Genomic DNA, 22,171 nt, shown 5'->3' with positions numbered 1-22,171 from the left:
GGAACTTACCGTTGTTAAAACTCTTTCTGTGAGGTACACTGGGCTCCACAAGGATGGACAATGGGGCGTAGAGTAGGATCTTGATCCAAGTCACCAACAGGCTCAAAGCTTTGACTGTTCCCAGAATGCACAGCGCTGCCTCCCTGCATAGGAGCTCAGTTTCTAGTTAATCAGCCCAATGCAGTAGCAGGAAAAGAGACGACAACTTTTAGTAGCCACATACACCACACTCTCACGACAAGAGAAGTGTCAGCGGCTAATGCCATACCAACCCGAAGAAGCTAAGTGTGTCAGGGTGGGCGCCTTGTGGAGCCCAGTGTACCTCGTAGAAAGAGTTTTAACAACGGTAAGTACTTACCATAAAACTAGTTTTCTGCTGCGGGGTACACTGGGCTCCACAAGGATGGACAATGGGGATGTCCTAAAGCAGTTCTTTATGGGAGGGGACACACTGTAGCGGGCACAAGAACCCGGCGTCCAAAGGAAGCATCCTGGGAAGCGGCTGTATCGACGGCATAGAACCTTATGAACGTGTTCCCGGAGGACCACGTAGCCGCCTTGCACAATTGGTCAAGGGTCTCACCACGTTGGGCCGCCCAAGAAGGTCCAACAGACCGAGTAGAATGGGCCGTAATGTGAGCAGGAGCTGACAGACCAGCCTTCACATAAGCATGTGCAATCACCATTCTAATCCACCTGGCCAGGGTCTGCTTGTGAGCAGGCCAGCCACATTTGTGAAATCCAAACAAAACAAAGAATCAGATTTCCTAATAGAAGCAGTTCTCTTCACATAGATACGGAGAGCCCGTACCACATCCAAAGGCCGCTCTTTGGGAGACAAATCAGGAGAGACAAAGGCCGGAACCACAATCTCCTGATTAAGGTGGAACGAGGACACCACCTTCGGTAAATAACCGGGACGAGTCCGAAGTACCGCCCGGTCACGGTGAAAAATCAGATATGGAGAACTACAGGAAAGGGCCCCCAAATCCGACACTCTTCTAGCAGAGGCAATAGCCAGCAAGAACACCACCTTAAGGGAAAGCCACTTAAGATCAGCTGAACCAAGGGGTTCAAACGGAGGCTCCTGTAACGCCTCCAAAACCACCAAGTCCCAAGGAGCCACAGGCGGGACATAGGGAGGTTGGATACGCAACACACCCTGAGTGAAAGTATGAACATCAGGTAAAGTCACAATTTTTCTCTGAAACCACACCGACAAGGCAGAAATATGAACCTTGAGGGAGGCCAGACGCAGGCCTAAATCCAGGCCCTGTTGCAGAAAAGCCAAAAGTTTGGCTGTACTAAACTTGGAAGCGTCATAATTGTTAGATGCGCACCAAACAAAGTAGGAATGCCAGACCCTATGGTAAATCCGGGCAGAAGCCGGTTTCCGGGCCCGCAACCTAGTTTTAATGACCTCTTCAGAAAAACCCTTAGCCCTCAAGACGGAAGCTTCAAGAGCTACGCCATCAAAGACAGCCGGGCTAGGTCCTGGTAGACACAGGGGCCCTGAACAAGGAGGTCTGGGCGTTGTGGAAGTAGAATTGGATGCTCTGACGATAGGCCCTGCAGGTCTGAGAACCAGTGCCGTCTGGGCCACGCTGGAGCTATGAGAAGCAGATTTCCTTTTTCTTGCTTGAACTTCCAAATTACCCTGGGCAGGAGTGACACCGGAGGGAACACGTATGGCAGCCGAAACCTCCACGGCACCGCCAGCGCATCCACGAATGCTGCTTGAGGATACCTTGTCCTTGCTCAGAAGACCGGAACCTTGTGATTGTGTCGAGACGCCATCAGATCTACATCTGGAAGACCCCAATTTTCCACTAGGAGTTGAAACACTTCTGGATGGAGGCCCCACTCGCCAGCATGCACGTCCTGACGACTGAGAAAGTCCGCTTCCCAATTCAGGACTCCCCGAATTGAATATTGCCAATATGGCGTTCCGCCCAATGTAGAATCCGTGAGACTTCCTTCATTGCCAAACGGCTTCGAGTGCAGCCTTGATGATTTATGTAAGCCACTGTGGTGGCGTTGTCCGACTGTACTTGAACAGGACGGTTCTGAATTAAATGCTGGGCCAGCTTCAATGCATTGAAGACCACCCGCAATTCCAGAATATTGATCGAGAGGAGAGATTCATCCTTGGTCCACCGACCCTGAAGGGAGTGTTGCTCCAGCACTGCGCCCCAACCTCTTAGACTGGCATCTGTCGTCAACAGGACCCAGTTGGATATCCAGAAGGGACGGCCCCTGCACAATTGTTGGTCCTGGAGCCACCAGAGCAGCGACAGACGGACCTCCGGAGTCAATGAGATCATGTGAGACCTGATCCGGTGAGGCAGGCCGTCCCACTTGGCTAGAATCAGCCTCTGGAGGGGGCGAGAATGGAATTGAGCATACTCCACCATGTCGAATGCTGACACCATGAGGACCCGCACCTGCATAGCCGAATGTATTGACACTTGCAGAGAAAGGAAGCAACGAATCCTGTCCTGAAGCTTCAGGACCTTCTCCTGACACAAGAACAACCTCTGGTTGTGAGTGTCCAATAACGCTCCCTGATGCACCATGCTCTGAGCAGGGACCAGGGAGGATTTCTTCCAGTTGATGAGCCACCCGTGGGCTTGTAGAAACCGGACCGTCATATCCAGATGACATAGGAGAATTTCTGGGGAATTTGCCAGGATTAACAAGTCGTCCAGATACGGCAGTATCCTGACCCCTTGACGGCGGAGTACCACCGTCATCACCGCCATTACTTTGGTGAAGACTCGCGGAGCCATTGTTAAACCAAAAGGTAACGCCCGAAACTGGTAATGGAGGTTGCCAATAGCAAACCTCAGGTATTGCTGATGTGACGCTGCTATAGGAATATGCAGGTAAGCATCCTGTATGTCCAGGGAGACCATGTAGTCCCCAGGTTCCAAGGCTAGAACTATAGAGTGAAGGGTTTCCATACGGAACTTGGAAACCTTCACAAACCTGTTCAATGCCTTGAGGTTGAGAATGAGCCGGGAGGACCCATTCGGTTTCGGAACTAGAAACAGCGGAGAATAGTACCCCCAGCCCCTCTGCACAAGAGGCACCTGTACTATGACTCCTGTATCCAGGAGGGTCTGTACCACCGAATGCAGAGTGTTTGCCTTTTTCTGGTCCGACGGGACGTCTGTCTGGCAAAATCGATGAGGGGGGCGGTTTTTGAAGGCTATGGCATAACCTCGAGTGACGACTTCCCGTACCCAGGCATCTGAAGTGGTTTTCAACCATTCCTGGGTATACCCTAGAAGCCGGCCCCCCACCCTGGGATCCTCCAGGGGGAGGCCCGCCCCGTCATGCGGCAGGCTTATCGGCCTTGGAAGCTGGGCCGCCCAGGCTCTTTTGGCTTCGGCTTACCAGGTTTGGAAGTGCGGGCCTGCTTGTTGTACGCCTGACCTTTTGCTTTACCTGAAGGACGAAAGGAAGTACCTTTAGCCTTTGACACAGAAGGAGCGGTACTTGGCAGACAGGCAGTTTTGGCAGTAGCCAAGTTAGCCACTATATTATCTAAGTCCTCCCCAAACAAAATATCTCCCTTGAAAGGGAGTACCTCCAGGGTTTTTCTAGAGTCCAGATCCACAGACCAGGATCTCAGCCACAATATCCGGCGAGCCAGTACCGACGTAGTAGAGGCCTTGGCTGCTAGGATACCGGCATCAGAAGCCGCCTCTTTAATATAGCGAGAAGCTGTGACAATATATGATGAGCATTGTCTAGCATGGTCCGAGGAGATTTCAGCTTCTAACTCCAAGGACCATGCTTCTATAGCCTCTGCAGCCCATGTAGCTGCAATAGTGGGCCTTTGTGCAGCACCCGTGAGGGTGTAAATCGCTTTAAGACAACCCTCCACACGTTTATCCGTAGGCTCTTTTAGAGACGTGACGGTAGTGACAGGCAGAGCAGAGGAAACCACCATCCTGGCCACATGTGAGTCCACTGGAGGAGGCGTTTCCCAATTTTTAGACAGCTCTGGCGCGAGGGGATAGCGAGCCAGCATCTTCTTTTGAGGCACAAACTTCGTACCCGGGTTTTCCCAGGGTTCCTGACGTATATCCACTAGGTGATCAGAGTGAGGTAAAACTTGTTTAACCACCTTCTGACGCTTGAACCTATCAGGTTTCTTAGGAGGGACGGATGGCTCGGGATCATCCGTAATCTGTAGAATTAACTTAATAGCCTCCAAAAAATAAGGAACATCCACATGTGAACTATCCTCCCCGTGGGTTCAGTGTAAGTGCCGACTTCATCAGATGAGGTGTCAGTGACAGCAGTGGATTGTGAGGAGACAAGCGCTCGCTTAGAGGACCCCTTGGACTTAGGCGAGCGATGGTCAGACTTTTTAGTAGTCAGGGACTGGTTCAACTTCTTCAATTGAACAGATAAATCATCCGCCCACGGCGGGTTAGCTGCAGGGACCACATACGGTTGTACCGGCATTGGGGGTCCCCTAGGGGGTGTTAGTTTATGAACTAGCATATGCAGAAGCGTGGAAAAAGCCTCCGTTGCCACAGTCCCACTGGGGGGCAAGGAGCCCCCAGAACCAGAGCCCACAGCTGCTATATTCCCCTCATAGGGATCGGTGGCTTCAGCAACACCGGCAGTGTGTTCAGCCCCAGAACCGTTACCCTCAGAAGCAGACATGATATAACTTGCAGTATCAGGTAACACAGTACAATTGGCAGCAGCACAATACCTCTTACCCAAACCCCTGCGCAGTGTAGTCAGCACTAGCAGAGATAATAAGATTTTACTCACCGGTAAATCTATTTCTCGTAGTCCGTAGTGGATGCTGGGGACTCCGTAAGGACCATGGGGGAATAGACGGCTCCGCAGGAGACTGGGCACACTAAAAGAAAGATTTGGTACTACCTGGTGTGCACTGGCTCCTCCCTCTATGCCCCTCCTCCAGACCTCAGTTAGGATACTGTGCCCGGAAGAGCTGACACAATAAGGAAGGATTTTGAATCCCGGGTAAGACTCATACCAGCCACACCAATCACACCGTATAACTCGTGATATTTAACCCAGTTAACAGTATGAAATACAACTGAGCCTCTCAACAGATGGCTCAACAATAACCCTTTAGTTAGGCAATAACTATATACAAGTATTGCAGACAATCCGCACTTGGGATGGGCGCCCAGCATCCACTACGGACTACGAGAAATAGATTTACCGGTGAGTAAAATCTTATTTTCTCTGACGTCCTAGTGGATGCTGGGGACTCCGTAAGGACCATGGGGATTATACCAAAGCTCCCAAGCGGGCGGGAGAGTGCGGATGACTCTGCAGCACCGAATGAGAGAACTCAAGGTCCTCCTCAGCCAGGGTATCAAATTTGTAGAATTTAGCAAACGTGTTTGCCCCTGACCAAGTAGCAGCTCGGCCAAGTTGTAAAGCAGAGACCCCTCGGGCAGCCGCCCAAGATGAGCCCACCTTCCTTGTGGAATGGGCTTTCACTGATTTAGGATGCGGCAATCCAGCCGCAGAATGCGCCAGCTGAATTGTGCTATAAATCCAGCGAGCAATAGTCTGCTTAGAAGCAGGAGCACCTATTTTGTTGGGTGCATACAGGATAAAAAGCGAGTCAGTTTTCCTGACTCCAGCCGTCCTGGAAACATAAATTTTCAAGGCCCTGACTACGTCCAGGTACTTGGAATCCTCCAAGTCCCTAGTAGCCGCAGGCACTACAATAGGTTGGTTCAAGTGAAAAACGGATACCACCTTAGGGAGAAACTGGGGACGAGTCCTCAATTCTGCCCTATCCATATGGAAAATCAGATAAGGGCTTTTACATGACAAAGCCGCCAATTCTGACACACGCCTGGCCGAAGCCAAGGCCAATAACATGACCACTTTCCACGTGAGATATTTGAGATCCACGGTTTTAAGTGGTTCAAACCAATGTGATTTTAGGAAACTCAACACCACATTGAGATCCCAAGGTGCCACAGGAGGCACAAAAGGGGGCTGAATATGAAGCACTCCCTTTACAAAAGTCTGAACTTCAGGCAGTGAAGCCAGTTCTTTCTGGAAGAAAATCGACAGAGCCGAAATCTGGACCTTAATGGAACCCAATTTTAGGCCCATAGTCACTCCTGACTGTAGGAAGTGCAGAAAACGACCCAGCTGAAATTCCACTGTAGGGGCCTTCCTGGCCTCACACCACGCAACATATTTTCGCCAAATGCGGTGATAATGGTTTGCAGTTACTTCTTTCCTGGCTTTTATCAGCGTAGGAATGACTTCCTCCGGAATGCCCTTTTCCTTTAGGATCCGGAATTCAACCGCCATGCCGTCAAACGCAGCCGCGGGAAGTCTTGGAACAGACAGGGCCCCTGCTGTAGCAGATCCTGTCTGAGCAGTAGAGGCCATGGGTCCTCTGATATCATTTCTTGAAGCTCTGGGTACCAAGCTCTTCTTGGCCAATCCGGAACCACGAGTATCGTTCTTACTCCTCGCCTTCTTATTATTCTCAGTACCTTTGGTATGAGAGGCAGAGAAGGGAACACATAAACCGACTGGTACACCCACGGTATCACTAGAGCGTCCACAGCTATTGCCTGAGGGTCCCTTGACCTGGCGCAATATCTCTTTAGCTTTTTGTTGAGGCGGGACGCCATCATGTCCACCTGTGGCCTTTCCCAACGGTTTACCAACAGTTTGAAGACTTCTGGATGAAGTCCCCACTCTCCCGGGTGTAGGTCGTGTCTGCTGAGGAAGTCTGCTTCCCAGTTGTCCACTCCCGGAATGAACACTGCTGACAGTGCTAAGACGTGATTTTCCGCCCATCGGAGAATCCTTGTGGCTTCTGCCACGCCATCCTGCTTCTTGTGCCGCCCTGTCGGTTTACATGGGCGACTGCCGTGATGTTGTCTGACTGGATCAGTACCGGCTGGTTTTGAAGCAGGGGTCTTGCCTGACTTAGGGCATTGTAAATGGCCCTCAGTTCCAGAATATTTATGTGTAGGGACGACTCCTGACTTGACCAAAGTCCTTGGAAATTTCTTCCCTGTGTGACTGCCCCCCAGCCTTGAAGGCTGGCATCCGTGGTCACCAGGACCCAGTCCTATATGCCGAATCTGCGGCCCTCTAGAAGATGAGCACTCTGCAGCCACCACAGCAGAGACACCCTGGTCTTTGGAGACAGGGTTATTAGCCGATGCATCTGAAGATGCGATCCCGTCCAAGAGGTCCCACTGAAAAGTTCTTGCATGGAACCTGCCGAATGGAATTGCTTCGTAGGAAGCTACCAATTTTCCCAGGACTCGCGTGCAGTGATGCACCGACACCTGTTTTGGTTTCAGGAGGCCTCTGACTAGAGATGACAGCTCCTTGGCTTTCTCCTGCGGGAGAAACACTTTTTTCTGTTCTGTGTCCAGAACCATCCCCAGGAACAGTAGATGCGTCGTAGGAACCAGCTGCGACTTTGGAATATTCAGAATCCAGCCGTGCTGTTGTAGCACTTCCCGAGATAGTGCTACTCTGACAACAACTGCTCCCTGGACCTCGCCTTTATAAGGAGATTGTCCAAGTACTGGATAATTCTTTCGGCCATTACCTTGGTAAATACCCTCGGTGCCGGGGACAGACCAACGGCAACGTATGGAATTGGTAATGAAAATCCTGTACCACAATTTTGAGGTACTCCTGGTGAGGAGGGCTTATAGGGACATGCAGGTAAGCATCCTTGATGTCCAGTGATACCCTGAAATTCTCCAGGCTTGCAATAATCGCCCTGAGCGATTCCATTTTGAACTTGAACCTTCGTATATAAGTGTTCAAGGATTTCAATTTTAGAATGGGTCTCACCGAACCGTCTGGTTTCGGTACCACAACATTTTTGGAATAGTAACCCCGGCCTTGTTGAAGGAGGGGTACCTTGATTTCACCTGCTGGAAGTACAGCTTGTGAATTGCCGCCAGTACTAACTCCCTATATCCGAGGGCAGCAGGCAAGGCTGATGTGAGGTAACGGCGAGGGGGAGTCGCCTCGAACTCCAGCTTGTATCCCTGTGATACTACTTGCAGAACCCAGTGATTCACATGTGGGCAAGCCCACTGGTCCCTGAAGTTCCCGAGACGCGCCCCCACCGCACCTGTCTGTGGAGCCCCAGCGTCATGCTGTGGACTCAGAGGAAGCGGGGGAAGATTTTTGATCCTGGGAACTGGCTGTCTGTGCAGCTTTTTCCTTCTTCCCTTGTGCAGAAAGGAAGCGCCTTTGGCCCCCTTGCTATTCTGAAGCCGAAAGGACTGTACCCGATAATACAGTGCTTCCTTAGGGTGTGAGGAAACCTGAGGTAGAAATTTTTCTTCCCAGCTGTTGCTGTGGATACGAGGTCCCAGAGACCATCCCCAAACAATTCTTCACCCTTATAAGGCAGAATCTCCATGTGCCTTTTAAAGTCAGCATCACCTGTCCACTGCCGGGTCTCTAATACCCTCCTGGCAGAATGGACCTTGCATTTATTCTGGACGCCAGCCGGCAAATATCCCTCTGTGCATCCCTCATATATAAGACTACGTCTTTAATATGCTCTATGTTAGCACCATATTCTCCCTGTCTAGGGTATTAATATTATCTGACAGGGTATCAGACCCTGCTGCAGCAGCACTATTCATGCTGAGGCAATTGCAGGTCTCAGTATAATACCTGAGTGTGTATATACAGACTTCAGGATAGCCTCCTGCTTTTTATCAGCAGGCTCCTTCAAAGTGGCCGTATCCTAAGACGGCAGTGCCACCTTTTATGACAAACGTGTGAGCGCCTTATCCACCCTAGGGGATATCTCCCAACGTGACCTACCCTCTGGCGGGAAAGGGTACGCCAGCAGTAATTTTTTTTTATCGGGGGAACCCACGCTTCTTCACACACTTCATTCACTCATCTGATGGGGGAACAAAACACCGGCTGCTTTTTCTCCCCAAACATAAAACCCCTTTTATGTGGTACTTAGGGTAATGTCAGAAATGTGTAACACAATTTTTATTGCCGAGATCATGCAATGGATGTTCCTAGTGGATTGTGTATATGTCTCAACCTCGTCGACACTGGAGTCAGACTCCGTGTCGACATCTGTGTCTGCCATCTGAGGTAACGGGCGTTTTTTGAGCCCCTGATGGCCTTTGAGACGCCTGGGCAGGCGCGGGCTGTCCCACAGCTGTTACGTCATCCAGCCTTTTATGTAAGGAGTTGACACTGTCGGTTAATACCTTCCACCTATCCATCTACTCTGGTGTCGGCCCCACAGGAGGCGACATCACATTTATCGGCATCTGCTCCGCCTCCACATAAGTCTCCTCATCAAACATGTCGACACAGCCGTACCGACACACCGCACACACACAGGGAATGCTCTGACTGAGGACAGGACCCCACACAGCCCTTTGGGGAGACAGAGAGAGAGTATGCCAGCACACACCAGAGCGCTATATAATGTAGGGATTAACACTATCACTGAGTGAATTTTCCCCAATAGCTGCTTGTATAAACAATATTGCGCCTAAATTTAGTGCCCCCCTCTCTTTTTAACCCTTTGAGCCTGAAAACTACAGGGGAGAGCCTGGGGAGCTGTCTTCCAGCTGCACTGTGAAGAGAAAATGGCGCCCAGTGTGCTGAGGGAGATAGCTCCGCCCCTTTTTCGCAGACTTTTCTCCTGCTTTTTAATGGATTCTGGCAGGGGTAATTATCACATATATAGCCTCTGGGGCTATATATTGTGATTATTTTGCCAGCCAAGGTGTTTTTATTGCTGCTCAGGGCGCCCCCCCCCCCCCAGCGCCCTGCACCCTCAGTGACCGGAGTGTGAAGTGTGTATGAGGAGCAATGGCGCACAGCTGCAGTGCTGTGCGCTACCTTGGTGAAGACTGAAGTCTTCTGCCGCCGATTTTCCGGACCATCTTCATGCTTCTGGCTCTGTAAGGGGGGCGGCGGCGCGGCTCCGGGAACGAACACCAAGGACGGGTCCTGCGGTCGATCCCTCTGGAGCTAATGGTGTCCAGTAGCCTAAGAAGCCCAAGCTAGCTGCAAGCAGGTAGGTTCGCTTCTTCTCCCCTTAGTCCCTCGTTGCAGTGAGCCTGTTGCCAGCAGGTCTCACTGTAAAATAAAAAAACCTAACATATACTTTCTTTCTAGGAGCTCAGGAGAGCCCCTAGTGTGCATCCAGCTCGGCCGGGCACAGAAATCCAACTGAGGTCTGGAGGAGGGGCATAGAGGGAGGAGCCAGTGCACACCAGGTAGTACCAAATCTTTCTTTTAGTGTGCCCAGTTTCCTGCGGAGCCGTCTATTCCCCCATGGTCCTTACGGAGTCCCCAGCATCCACTAGGACGTCAGAGAAAAAGGAGATATGGTGACTAAATCACAGAGAAAAATACGTATTAAAGTATATCTTTGTGAAAATCCTATATCATTATAAAGAACAAGAAACAAGATTTTGTGGGTGCACTAAAATAATACTTTGATTGCGGCTGCTGGTTTTGTAAATCACAATTTTAATCGCAAAATGTTTATTTAAAAATTACAATTTATAATCCTTACACACCGTAAGAACAACTAGATGGAGCTAAACACGTGTCTTAAAAAAAACTTGCCAATATTGTATAATTTGCTGGTTAGTTAAACATGAATTTGCATGCATGCACTGAAAATTTATGGCCACTGATTAATACTGCACATAAAGCTCAAGCAGGATGTTAGTATAGTAAGGCAGTTCTTATATTTGTAAGCCTGTTTATACTTCACCAATGTGAAGCTAATCCTGCAGAGTCCACTGAAGTATGGGAACGTAAAAGTCCTCTGAACTGGTGGTATCCGCACTCGTGCTTAATAGCCCATATCCAGGAATTATAGGTAATTGTCACTAACCTCTGATGAAACCGCCCCTTTAGAGGCAGAGAAACGCGTCAGTTGACCTACACACGTCAGTGGAACGCAGGTGGAACGCAGCCGGAAGCCGAAAGCCCCGAACCCGGAAGCCGCGGAACGCGGCGATTCAGCATCTCCTGTGGTCGAACCTGCCCTCTAGCCCCGGTAACTTGTGGCTCAAAAGGCTCCAACATTCAGCTACAGGCTAAAGCCCGGGGGAGCCGCCGCAGAGCGGCAGTTCTGGAACTGGTTAGTGACAATTACCTATAATTCCTGGATATGGGCTATTAAGCACGAGTGTGGATACCACCAGTTCAGAGGACTTTTACGTTCCCATACTTCAGTGGACTCTGCAGGATTAGCTTCACATTGGTGAAGTATAAACAGGCTTACAAATATAAGAACTGCCTTGCTATGCTATACTAACATCCTGCTTGAGCTTTATGTGCAGTAATAATCAGTGGCCATAAATTTTCAGTGCATGCAAATTCATGTAACTAACCAGCAAATTATACCATATTGGCAAGTTTTTTTAAGACACGTGTCTAGCTCCATCTAGTTGTTCTTACGGTGTGTAAGGATTATAAATTGTAATTTTTAAATAAACATTTTGTGATTAAAATTGTGATTTACAAAACCAGCAGCCGTAATCAAAGTATTTTTTTAGTGCGCCCACAAAATCTTGTTTCTTGTTCTGTATATTATTGGTGGACCCCCAGATCCCCTATTTGTGGGCTGCAAGAAAATTAATGCTTTTTTCTTTGAGCAAAGTATAACTTAAGATAGCGCCCACCTATTTTGTATATTGTTTTCTATATCAATATAAAACCTGACGCACCAAGCCCCCTCAGGTTATAGAATATAGGGATAGCAGGTTGAGTATAAGACACGAAATGGACACCACTCAGCTATCTAATGCACACACAGTCACAGTTTGTACAATGCAGAGGTTATTACTGACAATAATACTGCACTGGACTAGCTTATATATATAGCTATATAGTCAATAGATATAACACTACACAGTAAGAACTGGATGTATATCACAGGGTAATTGTACTAGAAAACCCTGACTAAATGCACTCTTTCTTAACCAGCACTGTCTAAAAAGGCAGGTAGAATACTTAAGTGTTATGTAAAGTCACAGCACTGACAACCAGGCGGCTTTACACAGGAGGATTTGCCCAAGCAGTCCCAGGAACAGTGAAGCTGAGGGATAATGGCGCCCAGACACTGACAGGGAGTGAGGGAAAGACAGATATGCAGCTCCAGGGCGGGAACATTTGCGGGAAATGGTGCCCTGGGGCTGGGGGAGGGGCTTCATGTCCAAGCCGTATCCCCCTGCTGGAAAAACCACTGGGTACTGTGGGCTCTTATTAAACTGGTTTAGAGAGAAAACCTGACCTGCGCCCATGCCCTGGTGATCTAGTGGGATCGCCTGTACTGCCACAGTGTCCACCACCAGCGCGCGCGGCCCGCCTCTCACTGACCGCGCCGGATCGCGATAAAGACTGGGTCCCACCACATCCCCCGAAGCGCGGCCACGCGATCCCGGAGAGCCCCCGTCGTGTGTGCCTGAAGTGAAGAAAACCGAAGCCTCCTGCTGTAGTTACCCGGCAACCAGGGCTCGGGAGTGTACAGCGCCGCTGGGGAGAGCTGGAGCTGCAGCAGTGAATGTCTTGTAGTGTTCACTCTAGGCTGTTTTAGCAGGGCGCCGCGCCCTGCCCGTTTTTTAGCAGGCAAAACCCGCCCTGCCCCTTTTGCGGCGCCCTGCTAGAACAGCCGTCCGCTTCCAGCCCTCCCGGCGTGTATAGATGCCGTGCGCATGCGCGCGGCATCCATTCACGCATTGGGAGAGAGCTGGGGGAAGCCCAGCACCGACGGAGGTGCTGGGCAAGCCCCCAACAGTGACGTCGCCGGCCACAGACGCTCTCTATAGTAGCATCTGTGGGCCGCACCGCCCCCTAAAATGCCGTAGACGTGGCCACGCCCCCTAATTTGCGTGGCCGCCCCCCCGTTTCGGACGGAGTCCGGCGCCATGCTCCTTTTCACTCCTAGAGTGAACACTAGTCTTCTGACATTTACCACCGCTGCTGCCCTTGAAGTCTTCACTTTTTCTTCATAAAAAAGCTCTTCTTAGGGCTGCCTGGAGCAGCACCTCTGTTAAGTGCCTACTTACTGCAGCACCAACTACAAAACTGAGCTCCTGTGCAGGGAGGCAGGGTTATAGAGGAGGCGGCGCTGTGCATTCTGGGAACAGTCCAAGCTTTGAGCCTGTTGGTGCCTCGGATCAATATCCTACTCTACACCCCATTGTCCATCCTTGTGGAGCCCAGTGTACCCCGCAGCAGAAACACCTATTTTTGCTGTATCTGCCAGGATCTGCTCTAGTGCCAATATGCCTCCTTCTATGGTGTGCATCTGGTGGGATCTGCTCCAGACACAATACGCCAGCTTCTACGGTGTGTATCTGGCGGCATCTGCTCTAGACACAATACGCCTGCTTCTGCTCTGTGTCTGCTCTAGTGACAATACACCTATTTCTGCTGTATCTGGCGGGATCTGCTCTAGTGCCAATACGCCTGCTTCTACAGTGTGTATCTGGTGGGATCTGCTCCAGACACAATACACCTGCTTCTACGGTGTGTATCTGGTGGGATCTGCCCTAGGACAATACGCCTGCTTCTACGGTGTGTATCTGGTGGGATCTGCTCCAGACACAATACACCTGCTTCTACGGTGTGTATCTGGTGGGATCTGCTCTAGGACAATACGCCTGCTTCTACGGTGTGTATCTGCTGGGATCTGCTCTAGGACAATATGCCTGCTTCTATGGTGTGTATCTGGTGGGATCTGCTATAGGGAAAATCCACCTGCTTCTACAGTGTGTATCTGGTGGGATCTGCTCTAGGACAATACACCTGCTTCTACGGTGTGTGTGTGTGTGTATCTGGTGGGATCTGCTCTAGGACAATATGCCTGCTTCTACGGTGTGTATCTGGTGGGATCTGCTCCAGACACAATACACCTGCTTCTACGGTGTGTATCTGGTGGGATCTGCTCCAGACACAATACACCTGCTTCTACGGTGTGTATCTGGTGGGATCTGCTCTAGGACAATACGCCTGCTTCTACGGTGTGTATCTGGTGGGATCTGCTCTAGGACAATATGCCTGCTTCTATGGTGTGTATCTGGTGGGATCTGCTCTAGGGAAAATCCACCTGCTTCTACAGTGTGTATCTGGTGGGATCTGCTCTAGGACAATATGCCTGCTTCTACGGTGTGTATCTGGTGGGATCTGCTCTAGGGAAAATCCACCTGCTTCTACAGTGTGTATCTGGTGGGATCTGCTCTAGGGAAAATCCACCTGCTTCTACGGTGTGTATCTGGTGGGATCTGCTCTAGGGAAAATCCACCTGCTTCTACAGTGTGTATCTGGTGGGATCTGCTCTAGGGAAAATCCACCTGCTTCTACGGTGTGTATCTGCTCTAGTGACAGTACACCTATTTCTGCTGTGTGCATCCCGTGGGATCTGCTCTAGTAACAATACGCCTGCTACTGTATCTGCTCTAATTACAATACTCCTGCTTATACAGTACGTACCCAGTGAGCATATGCATAATAATACATTGTAGTGACCTGTAATTGGCCACTGTGAATACACCGATAAAAAAGAAACCCAAGCTGTGAGGCTTTACTGAATACATGCTGTGAGGAGAACAATCTCCACATAGACCGGCCCTGGTCAGAATGGAACCCATGGTGCTGTGCTGGCTACAGTACACACACACCAGATATACACAAGGTGCCAAATACTGATCTCGCATACAAGGTATCATCATTATAACTGACTACCACAGAAAATGTAATGTTTAACAGTTGTAGAACATGCTCATTTTTCTCATTTATACACAGTCAACTAATGAGAGTAGAAGGTGATAGAAGCAGTTCTCAAAGGACCAATTTGTACCAGTACTAGCACTGCAGATGTATAAAGAAAGACCATGAAGGGTCTATTTTGTTTCTTACACAAGATCAAAACTTCAACACAATGTCACTAGTACAGCCCTTGTTAATACAACTGTGAGCTCAGAAATGCTGAGGGTCCATGAAAATGAGATGACAGACGTCATAAAGGTACAATACAGACAGCACTCATGTGAGCTCCACAGTCTGATCCCAGCAGCCAGAGATGTACGAATCTGTCACTTTACCAAACCTCATGCAGTTATAAAGGGGAATCATTGTGATGGAGGAAAGGGATTACCCACCTCCAAGTAACGTCATTGAATTTTATGTACCCTCCTGCAACTTTTATTAAATACATGGTTATATTTGGTCTTCTCTCTGTGCTTTTATCCATATATTTATATATTGCTTACATTTTTTTCCCTCTAGTATGACATAGCTCTTACAGTAAGTGTTCCCAATAATGTATCCAAAAAGCAGCTTTGTGGCTGTAACCTAGGGCCACAGAAATATGCAAATGAAACCTATAACATAAAAGCATGGCTGAAAAGATCAGGAAGCTAAAAGGGTGATGTATTTTGTGGAAATTGCCCACACATTATGTAGAGCTAGCTACACTTAGGCCAACCCTAATACTTGGTGTGAATAAAGAGATCAATGTTGCAATGGCTGGATAACTTCCAGCACCATTTTACTTTGTGAATATGCTTAATACTATTAACATTAGGCAAGTAGTCACACATGCTGCAATCTTGGGCCAACCACACAATTTGTGCTTCAGTATCACATTGTGTGCCAGCATTAGCAGTCATATGATAGGACTACACACTATACTATGTTGACAAAAGTGATAGGACAACCCTGCACAAGCCTAATGGTGTGCTCCTGCAGCAGTCAAGTGTTTGTGAAGGTATAAAATGGGTAGAGGGGCACTGATTAGTTCATTTGCTAACAAAATGGCTTGCCGGAAGGAGCTTACAGAGTTTGAAAAGGGGATCATCATAGGCTGCTCGGTCGGAGGTACGAGTGTGAGAAGAATTGCGGATGTTAGGAGTGCCAGAGTGTACAGTACCTACAGTAAAGCATGGAGGTGGTGGCATTATGCTGTGGGGCCGTTTAGCTGGTTTGGCATGGGTCCACTTGTTGTAAGGCATGGTCACATTAACTCTGAGAAGTATAGAGAGGTTCTCGATATCGCTGCTCTCGACATTATCGCAGTTCTACGGAAATGACACTTTTTTTTTTTTTTAGGAAGACAATGCCATCTGTCATGTTTCCAGGGCAAACTGGTATATAGAAAATTCGGTAACCCAGATGGACTGGCAGCTTAAGAGTCCAGATCTTAACCACGTTGAGAACCTCTGGGTAGAACTGGAGTGACAGGTGCGTTCTAGGACGACTCAATCTTCTTCAGTGTGTAACAGTTGGTCAGTGTTCTTAAGGCGGAATGGCAAAACATACCGCCTGCTGTTGTCCAGGAATTTGTGGACAGTTTGCCAAGAGGGTGTGGACCTACAAAGTACTGACATTAATAATAACCTGGTTGATCAATTTGCGGTCAAAGTCCAATCACTTTTGTCAAGATAGTGTATTATACTGCCACTGTAAAGGCAAAAAGTTCCCTGTGGTGTTCTTCAATAATCTTACTCACAGGCACCACTTGATTAACTGTACTGCTCAGGATATAATGTGTCCCAGTCTCTCAAACCTCTATATAAACCCCTGAAAGTCCTATACTGTAGAGTCAAGAATGAAAACTAATAAATATATGTAGAACTAAAAGTGTGGAAAAGGATCATTTAAAGATCTGACATTTTGCGGAATAGGAATTAGTACAAGAATCATTTTAACAATGGTCAAAACATATTTAAGGTACAGTGTCATGGCAGTTCAGGCTTGCCACACATTTGACCAAAGTGCTAGGGATAAAACTCTGCCCCACATCAAAATGCCTCCATGCAACACATACGGACACATGGTGCAGAGACAAAGTCTCACTTACTTTCCTTCGAGAGTCCCCTATATGCGAGTCTGGAGGAAGGGAGAGGAGGATCCGCTCAGCTTAAAACAGCACATTAATAAGATATAAAATGCGACCGCCTCCTTGCCTCATTAACATCCATTAATTGTACAGCATATTAGACAGACAAATGATTGCATGCAAAGTAGTACACTGCAAGCTCTATGGAAAGGAACAGGTTAAAGAGAATCTGGGAATTAGGTCCATCAAAACAAAAAACGAAAAGGAAATATGAATAGGAGAGATTTTCCATATATTTTAACCCTTCCAAGACCTTTGATTTTTAACAGGCACAACCTGAGGACAAGTTTAAAAAGTTGTTGTTTTAAATCCCACAGTAAAATCTGCACTTTTTGCAGACTTTGACCTGTTTACACCCCCATCCCCGATGTTTAACCCAACTACACTGATTCAATGTTTTATTTCCCCAGGAGTAATCTTTTTAATTTTATAGTACACCAAGATGAATACACATTTAATTATTTTCTTTCTATTGACAAATATAACTTTCTCTTCTGGTAGCATAGTCAGATACACAGCTCTTTTGCAATACGGATATCATAGGAAAAGGAAAGCACCAACTAATAAGTGTTACCATACACGGTTTGGGATCCTGACAGTTGAAATACCGACACCGGGATCCCAACACCGCTCGAAATGCCGGCGCCGGGATCCTGACATTGATGATAATCCCGGCACCGGGATCCCGAGTGCTGCGTATCCGAATGAGGTTTTGCCGGGGCTGCAGAGAGGTAAGCTGGGGAGGGGGGGGGGGGGGGGGGGGGAGAGGTTTATGGTTAGACTTTGGAGGGGGGAGGGTTAGGTTTAGGCTGCGGGTAGGAAGGGGTTAGGGTTAGGCTGTGGAAAAGGAGGGTTAGGGGGTTTGGGGATTAGGGATGCAATACTTAGGTGTCGGGATCCTGAGCATCGGGATGACGCAGTCAGTATTATGCCAGCATCCCAAGCACCGGGATCCCGATACCATCTCCATGGTTATATAAATGTGCAAGCGTTTTTGTTTTGTTTGCTTTATTACCAATTTACTTTTTGCTTTAAATACAAAGAGAATGATTATACAGTGACTTCTAGGCCAGTGTTTGTTGGGACATACTGTATGCCTGGGAAGGAACCATGGTTCCTATCACCAGGGCCAGCAACAGAAATCTGGTGTGTATTTATACAAATATATAAATATGTATAGCTCTCCTTCCTCCGCCCTACACACCACAGTCTGCGTCTCCCTCTCTCCTTCCTCCCACACACCCCACAGTCTGTCTCTCCCCAATGACTCCAAGCTGCATTCCCATCTTCCCCAGCCCACCCCAAAGCCCTGTATCCCCTCACCAAGGGAAGAGACTCACCTGTGCTGCACTCCCCAGACCCGAACACCACACAGCAGACCCTACCAGAAGAGGCCAGTGCAGGGCACGGGAATCCAGGCCAGTGGAGCTGCTGCCACGTCCCTTAACTGCAACAGAGCAGAACCGGAAGAGCGGACACATATTCGCTCCGCACAGTCACTGTGTGTGAGAGGCTCCTATCACTCTGAGGCCGTGGCCACAACACCTACAGCTCGATGCCATATTTGGACAAGGCGGCTCACATCCCTGCCGGGTACTTAGCATATACTTGGGGCCCCCTTGATCCTTGGGGCCCGGTACAGTTGTCCCCTTTGACCACCCCTGTCGCCGGCCCTGCCTGTCACTATACAGGAACCAGCAGCTGTCAGCAGAAGTACAGTTCTAGCTCAGGTGAGCAAATGTGGCTCTGATGACACTAGGATGTAACTATATGCCCAGGTGCATAAAGGCAGAGACTGTCAGAGCATACATTTACACCCCAAAGCAGGAACCGATAAAGATGGAAAACTACTTACCTCCAAAAAACTCCAACTCCCTAAAGCCATCAACAAGGATTCGGTCTGAAACCCAGCGCTGTTAAAACAAATGATAATCCTTACAGCAAGAAAGTATTAAAAGATAACAAGTGTATCTATTAGGAGACAAATACCCCTTTTCCAGCGAAATCCCGGGTCTGACCCTGGTTTTGGAACACGGTTCCAACCCGGGTCAGAGCTTGTTTCCACTGCAGTGTTTCTGTTCTGCCAGTGCTTGGAGCAGATAACAGACCCTATTCAGTATGGATTGCAAATTCTGCTAATAAGCAGAATTTGCAATCAGTTCTTTTGCATGCTGGGGTCCGCCCATTGCAGGGTAAGGCCGCCCAGCATGCTACCTGCTGCCCACCAACTGCGACCACGCTCTAACAGTGATCGCACCGCAATTAGTGCATGGTCTCAGAAACTAGGGAAGCTTCCTGCCGGCGCAGCAAGTCCTGCCGCCATTTTTTTTTATCTGAGCGGCTGCATGTGAAGCCACCCCGAAAATGCAGCCGACACGCCAGGTTTCCCTGCGTCGCCCCCACAACGGTTCACAAACACCCACGTCTGCCCCGCAAATGCCTCTGCCCGATTGCGAGATGACCGTATTAACTGCGCATATGCAGGATGGGACATGTGCACGCGCGCTGCAACCTTAGCTCAGAAATTGCGTTTGCGATGTGAGCTGAATAAGGCCTATCATCTTCAAGCACCAGTGTTCCAGCTCTCCTTATGCCTTTAACGGGACGCAGGTCACCAGTTCACACTAACCCGATACACAAGTCCTTCAGAGGTCCCACCCTTGTAGCCACCCAGCTCGGATTTCCGGTTCACTGGACCCAGATTATTTTTCATGGACCCTTTTTACACCGAGTTGCGACCCACGTTAATCCGATTAACATGTTAACCCATGTTAATCGCAGCCCCTCGAGAAAGCTGCGAGCAGAAATGTGCACAAAGTGTCCTATTTGACTTTTTGCTTGGCGAGCAGCACTTTAGTCGGGTTTAGCTTTTTTGCGCGGCTAAACCTGGCACCTCTTGCCACAATCAGTGAGAGAAAACAATGGGCGCCCAAACAATTGCATACCACCCCATCAAGTGACGGGGAAAACTCTATTATGGGCATCAGTTAAACAATTGAACTGCCCCACCAAAATAACAAAGTGCATTAAACCACTCTGGCGGAGTAGTATTATGTGCCCTACAGGTAACTTACAAGAAAAGACATGGGGTCCTCTTTATGTCAGATGTTTAATCAGATGCCATAAACTAGAACCTGTAGGCAAAAGACAAAATAATAATTTCCATAGAACAATTATAGCATAATTATTTTAACATCAAAACATCATAGATATCATGTCCATGTTCACACGCCGAAAACGGATCGGGAATAATTGGATACCGCCCTTACAGTTCATAATATTTACCAGATAGTAGCAATGCGGTACACCCTGATTCAAATCTTTTTTTTTTTTTCTTTTGAACATGTCAGTAATGCCGGGCATACACGTACAGATAACATGCCCGGCATTTTATCTGGCAGACTCGGACACTGCAGATATTGTGGCCATATACTGTGAGTTATTACAGTGTATTGGCCACGATATTTGCGCTCCAGCCCCGTGGACAAGACATTTCCCTGTTTCTTGCCATGTGAAGTAACAGTAACGTCTGTCGATTGGCAGCGGCAGGGCAAAAACTGCCCAATGCGGACAACTTTCAGCTTACAATATACAGCGTTGGACGGACATGCTGGACGATCCGGCTTGCCCAATTGATATTTTCGGGTCGGTCACCCGCATACACGCTATAATTATCTGTACAATTAGCCGATATTGGGCAAATAGGCTAGATAATCTGAGCATGTATGCTCAGCATAACAGTCGTTTATAGTAATGTGACAAATATGAAGTAACATCTTACTTTCTCATTATTCATTCTGCAATAAACATAAAAACACTAAGATACTACACAGGAAAAAGGAAGTAAACACTTACAGTAGCCATATAAACAACACAGGCCATTTGATAGGGTTGGGTACAAAAATACCAGGGATCCAGATAGTAAGAATCCCAACGGCTTCCATATAAGTATTTCACCATATCCCCTGACCCTAACCCACCCTTTCCGCAGCCTAAACCGTAACCTCCTCCTTCTGCAGCCTAACCCTAACCTCTTCCATCCCTGCAGCCTAACCTGTGTACCCAGCCTTAGGCATTAAATTAATCAGTGAAGAGGACTTCCCAAACTCATGTTTTCTCTATAATCGAATCAGGAGACACTGGACTATGGAGACCTCCAAAAGTGTCAGAATGTGAAGGAAGATAGAGAAGTTACGGTGCACAGCTTCTGTCCAAAGCAAGCAAACACAATGAACCAGTGAAATGATTCAGAAGTAGTGACAAAAAAAGCGCCTCCAGATTATAGCAGCCTGTGATTAATTACTTACTTACTTACTTCTACACCCTGAACCACAATAAAGCCAACACAGTAAACAATAAGAAATCCTTACTGTCGCTTAAAACTACAAATACATGAAATAAAGAAATGTAAAACCCACCGCTTTTGTGACTGAGGGTGGAAAGTTCTGATGATGGACTGATAATGAGTGGTCAAACACTTCTGATGTCTCCTTAGACAGAGGTGGAGGTGGTATCCGCTTCGGACGTTACCTTCCTGATGAATGTTAACATAGGCAAGGAAAAATTGTAATAGTGTAGTATGTCTAGAGTCCTTAGGTAAATGTAACCCGGATTTGTGTTCAACAATAATAATAGAGTGATCGGGTTCAGAATAATCCTTCACCTTCACATAGAGCAAAAGGGGAACATATACTCATAGGGGATGCAGTTAATTTACCGTCAGTCAGGAGACCAACGCTGGAATCCCGACATGTGGCAAAAATTACACCTGTCGGAATCCCGGCCAAAGCCCTGTATTCCCACTCGGGTAGTGGTCCACACCACAACCCGAGGGGGAATATAATAATGTGGCGAGCTAAGCCCACCACCAGGCCCGAAGCACTGCGAGCCCTTGAGGGGAATCACTGTGCTCGCTGCTGGGATCCTGACCACCGGCATTACATACCAAGCCCACTCACAGACAGAGGTAGACTGTGCACGTAGAGGTATCTTTGTGGAACCCCTAACTGGGAAACAAAAAGGGACACACCCCACTTACAGTATATCTCATATAGATAAACATATAAAAGTATGTTTAATCCCACATTGGAGATTGGGCGTACCCCACTCACATTGGATATGATGAATACAGGTGCATCAAGGTTTATTTCAACTTCTTATGCTTAAAGCATATTCCCGCCAGAAATTCCACTTAGGATAGAGCAGTTCCACACAAAAGTCATTAAAAAAAAAAAATCCACAATGCTAAAAATA

At 48.2% G+C, this 22,171-nt stretch overlaps 1 protein-coding gene across 7 annotated transcripts in view; it reads right to left on the bottom strand.

Moving 5' to 3' along the window:
- STRADA (STE20 related adaptor alpha) overlaps positions 1-22,171 on the bottom strand; it is an 81,918-nt gene that overhangs the window by 53,575 nt on the left and 6,172 nt on the right. For 2 of the 7 annotated variants that reach the window (XM_063959517.1, XM_063959518.1), the window contains exons 1-2: positions 19,993-20,057; positions 18,774-18,831 (exon numbers count right to left, since the gene is read on the bottom strand). The exons of 2 other annotated variants lie outside the window; for them this stretch is intronic. In XM_063959517.1, the coding sequence (XP_063815587.1) occupies positions 18,774-18,803 (30 nt within the window). In that variant the 5' untranslated portion in view covers positions 18,804-18,831; positions 19,993-20,057. Of the gene's footprint in view, positions 1-16,879; positions 16,939-18,773; positions 18,832-19,992; positions 20,058-22,171 lie in introns of those variants that run through there. 3 more of the 7 variants (XM_063959514.1, XM_063959515.1, XM_063959519.1) reach the window with 3 other exon arrangements.

The sequence above is a fragment of the Pseudophryne corroboree genome, chromosome 3 (assembly GCF_028390025.1).
Source record: "Pseudophryne corroboree isolate aPseCor3 chromosome 3, aPseCor3.hap2, whole genome shotgun sequence".
In the NCBI taxonomy this organism is placed as follows: Eukaryota; Metazoa; Chordata; class Amphibia; order Anura; family Myobatrachidae; genus Pseudophryne; species Pseudophryne corroboree.
The sequence above is the reverse complement of the archived record's forward strand: the minus strand, read 5'-3'. Positions and strand labels throughout refer to the sequence as shown.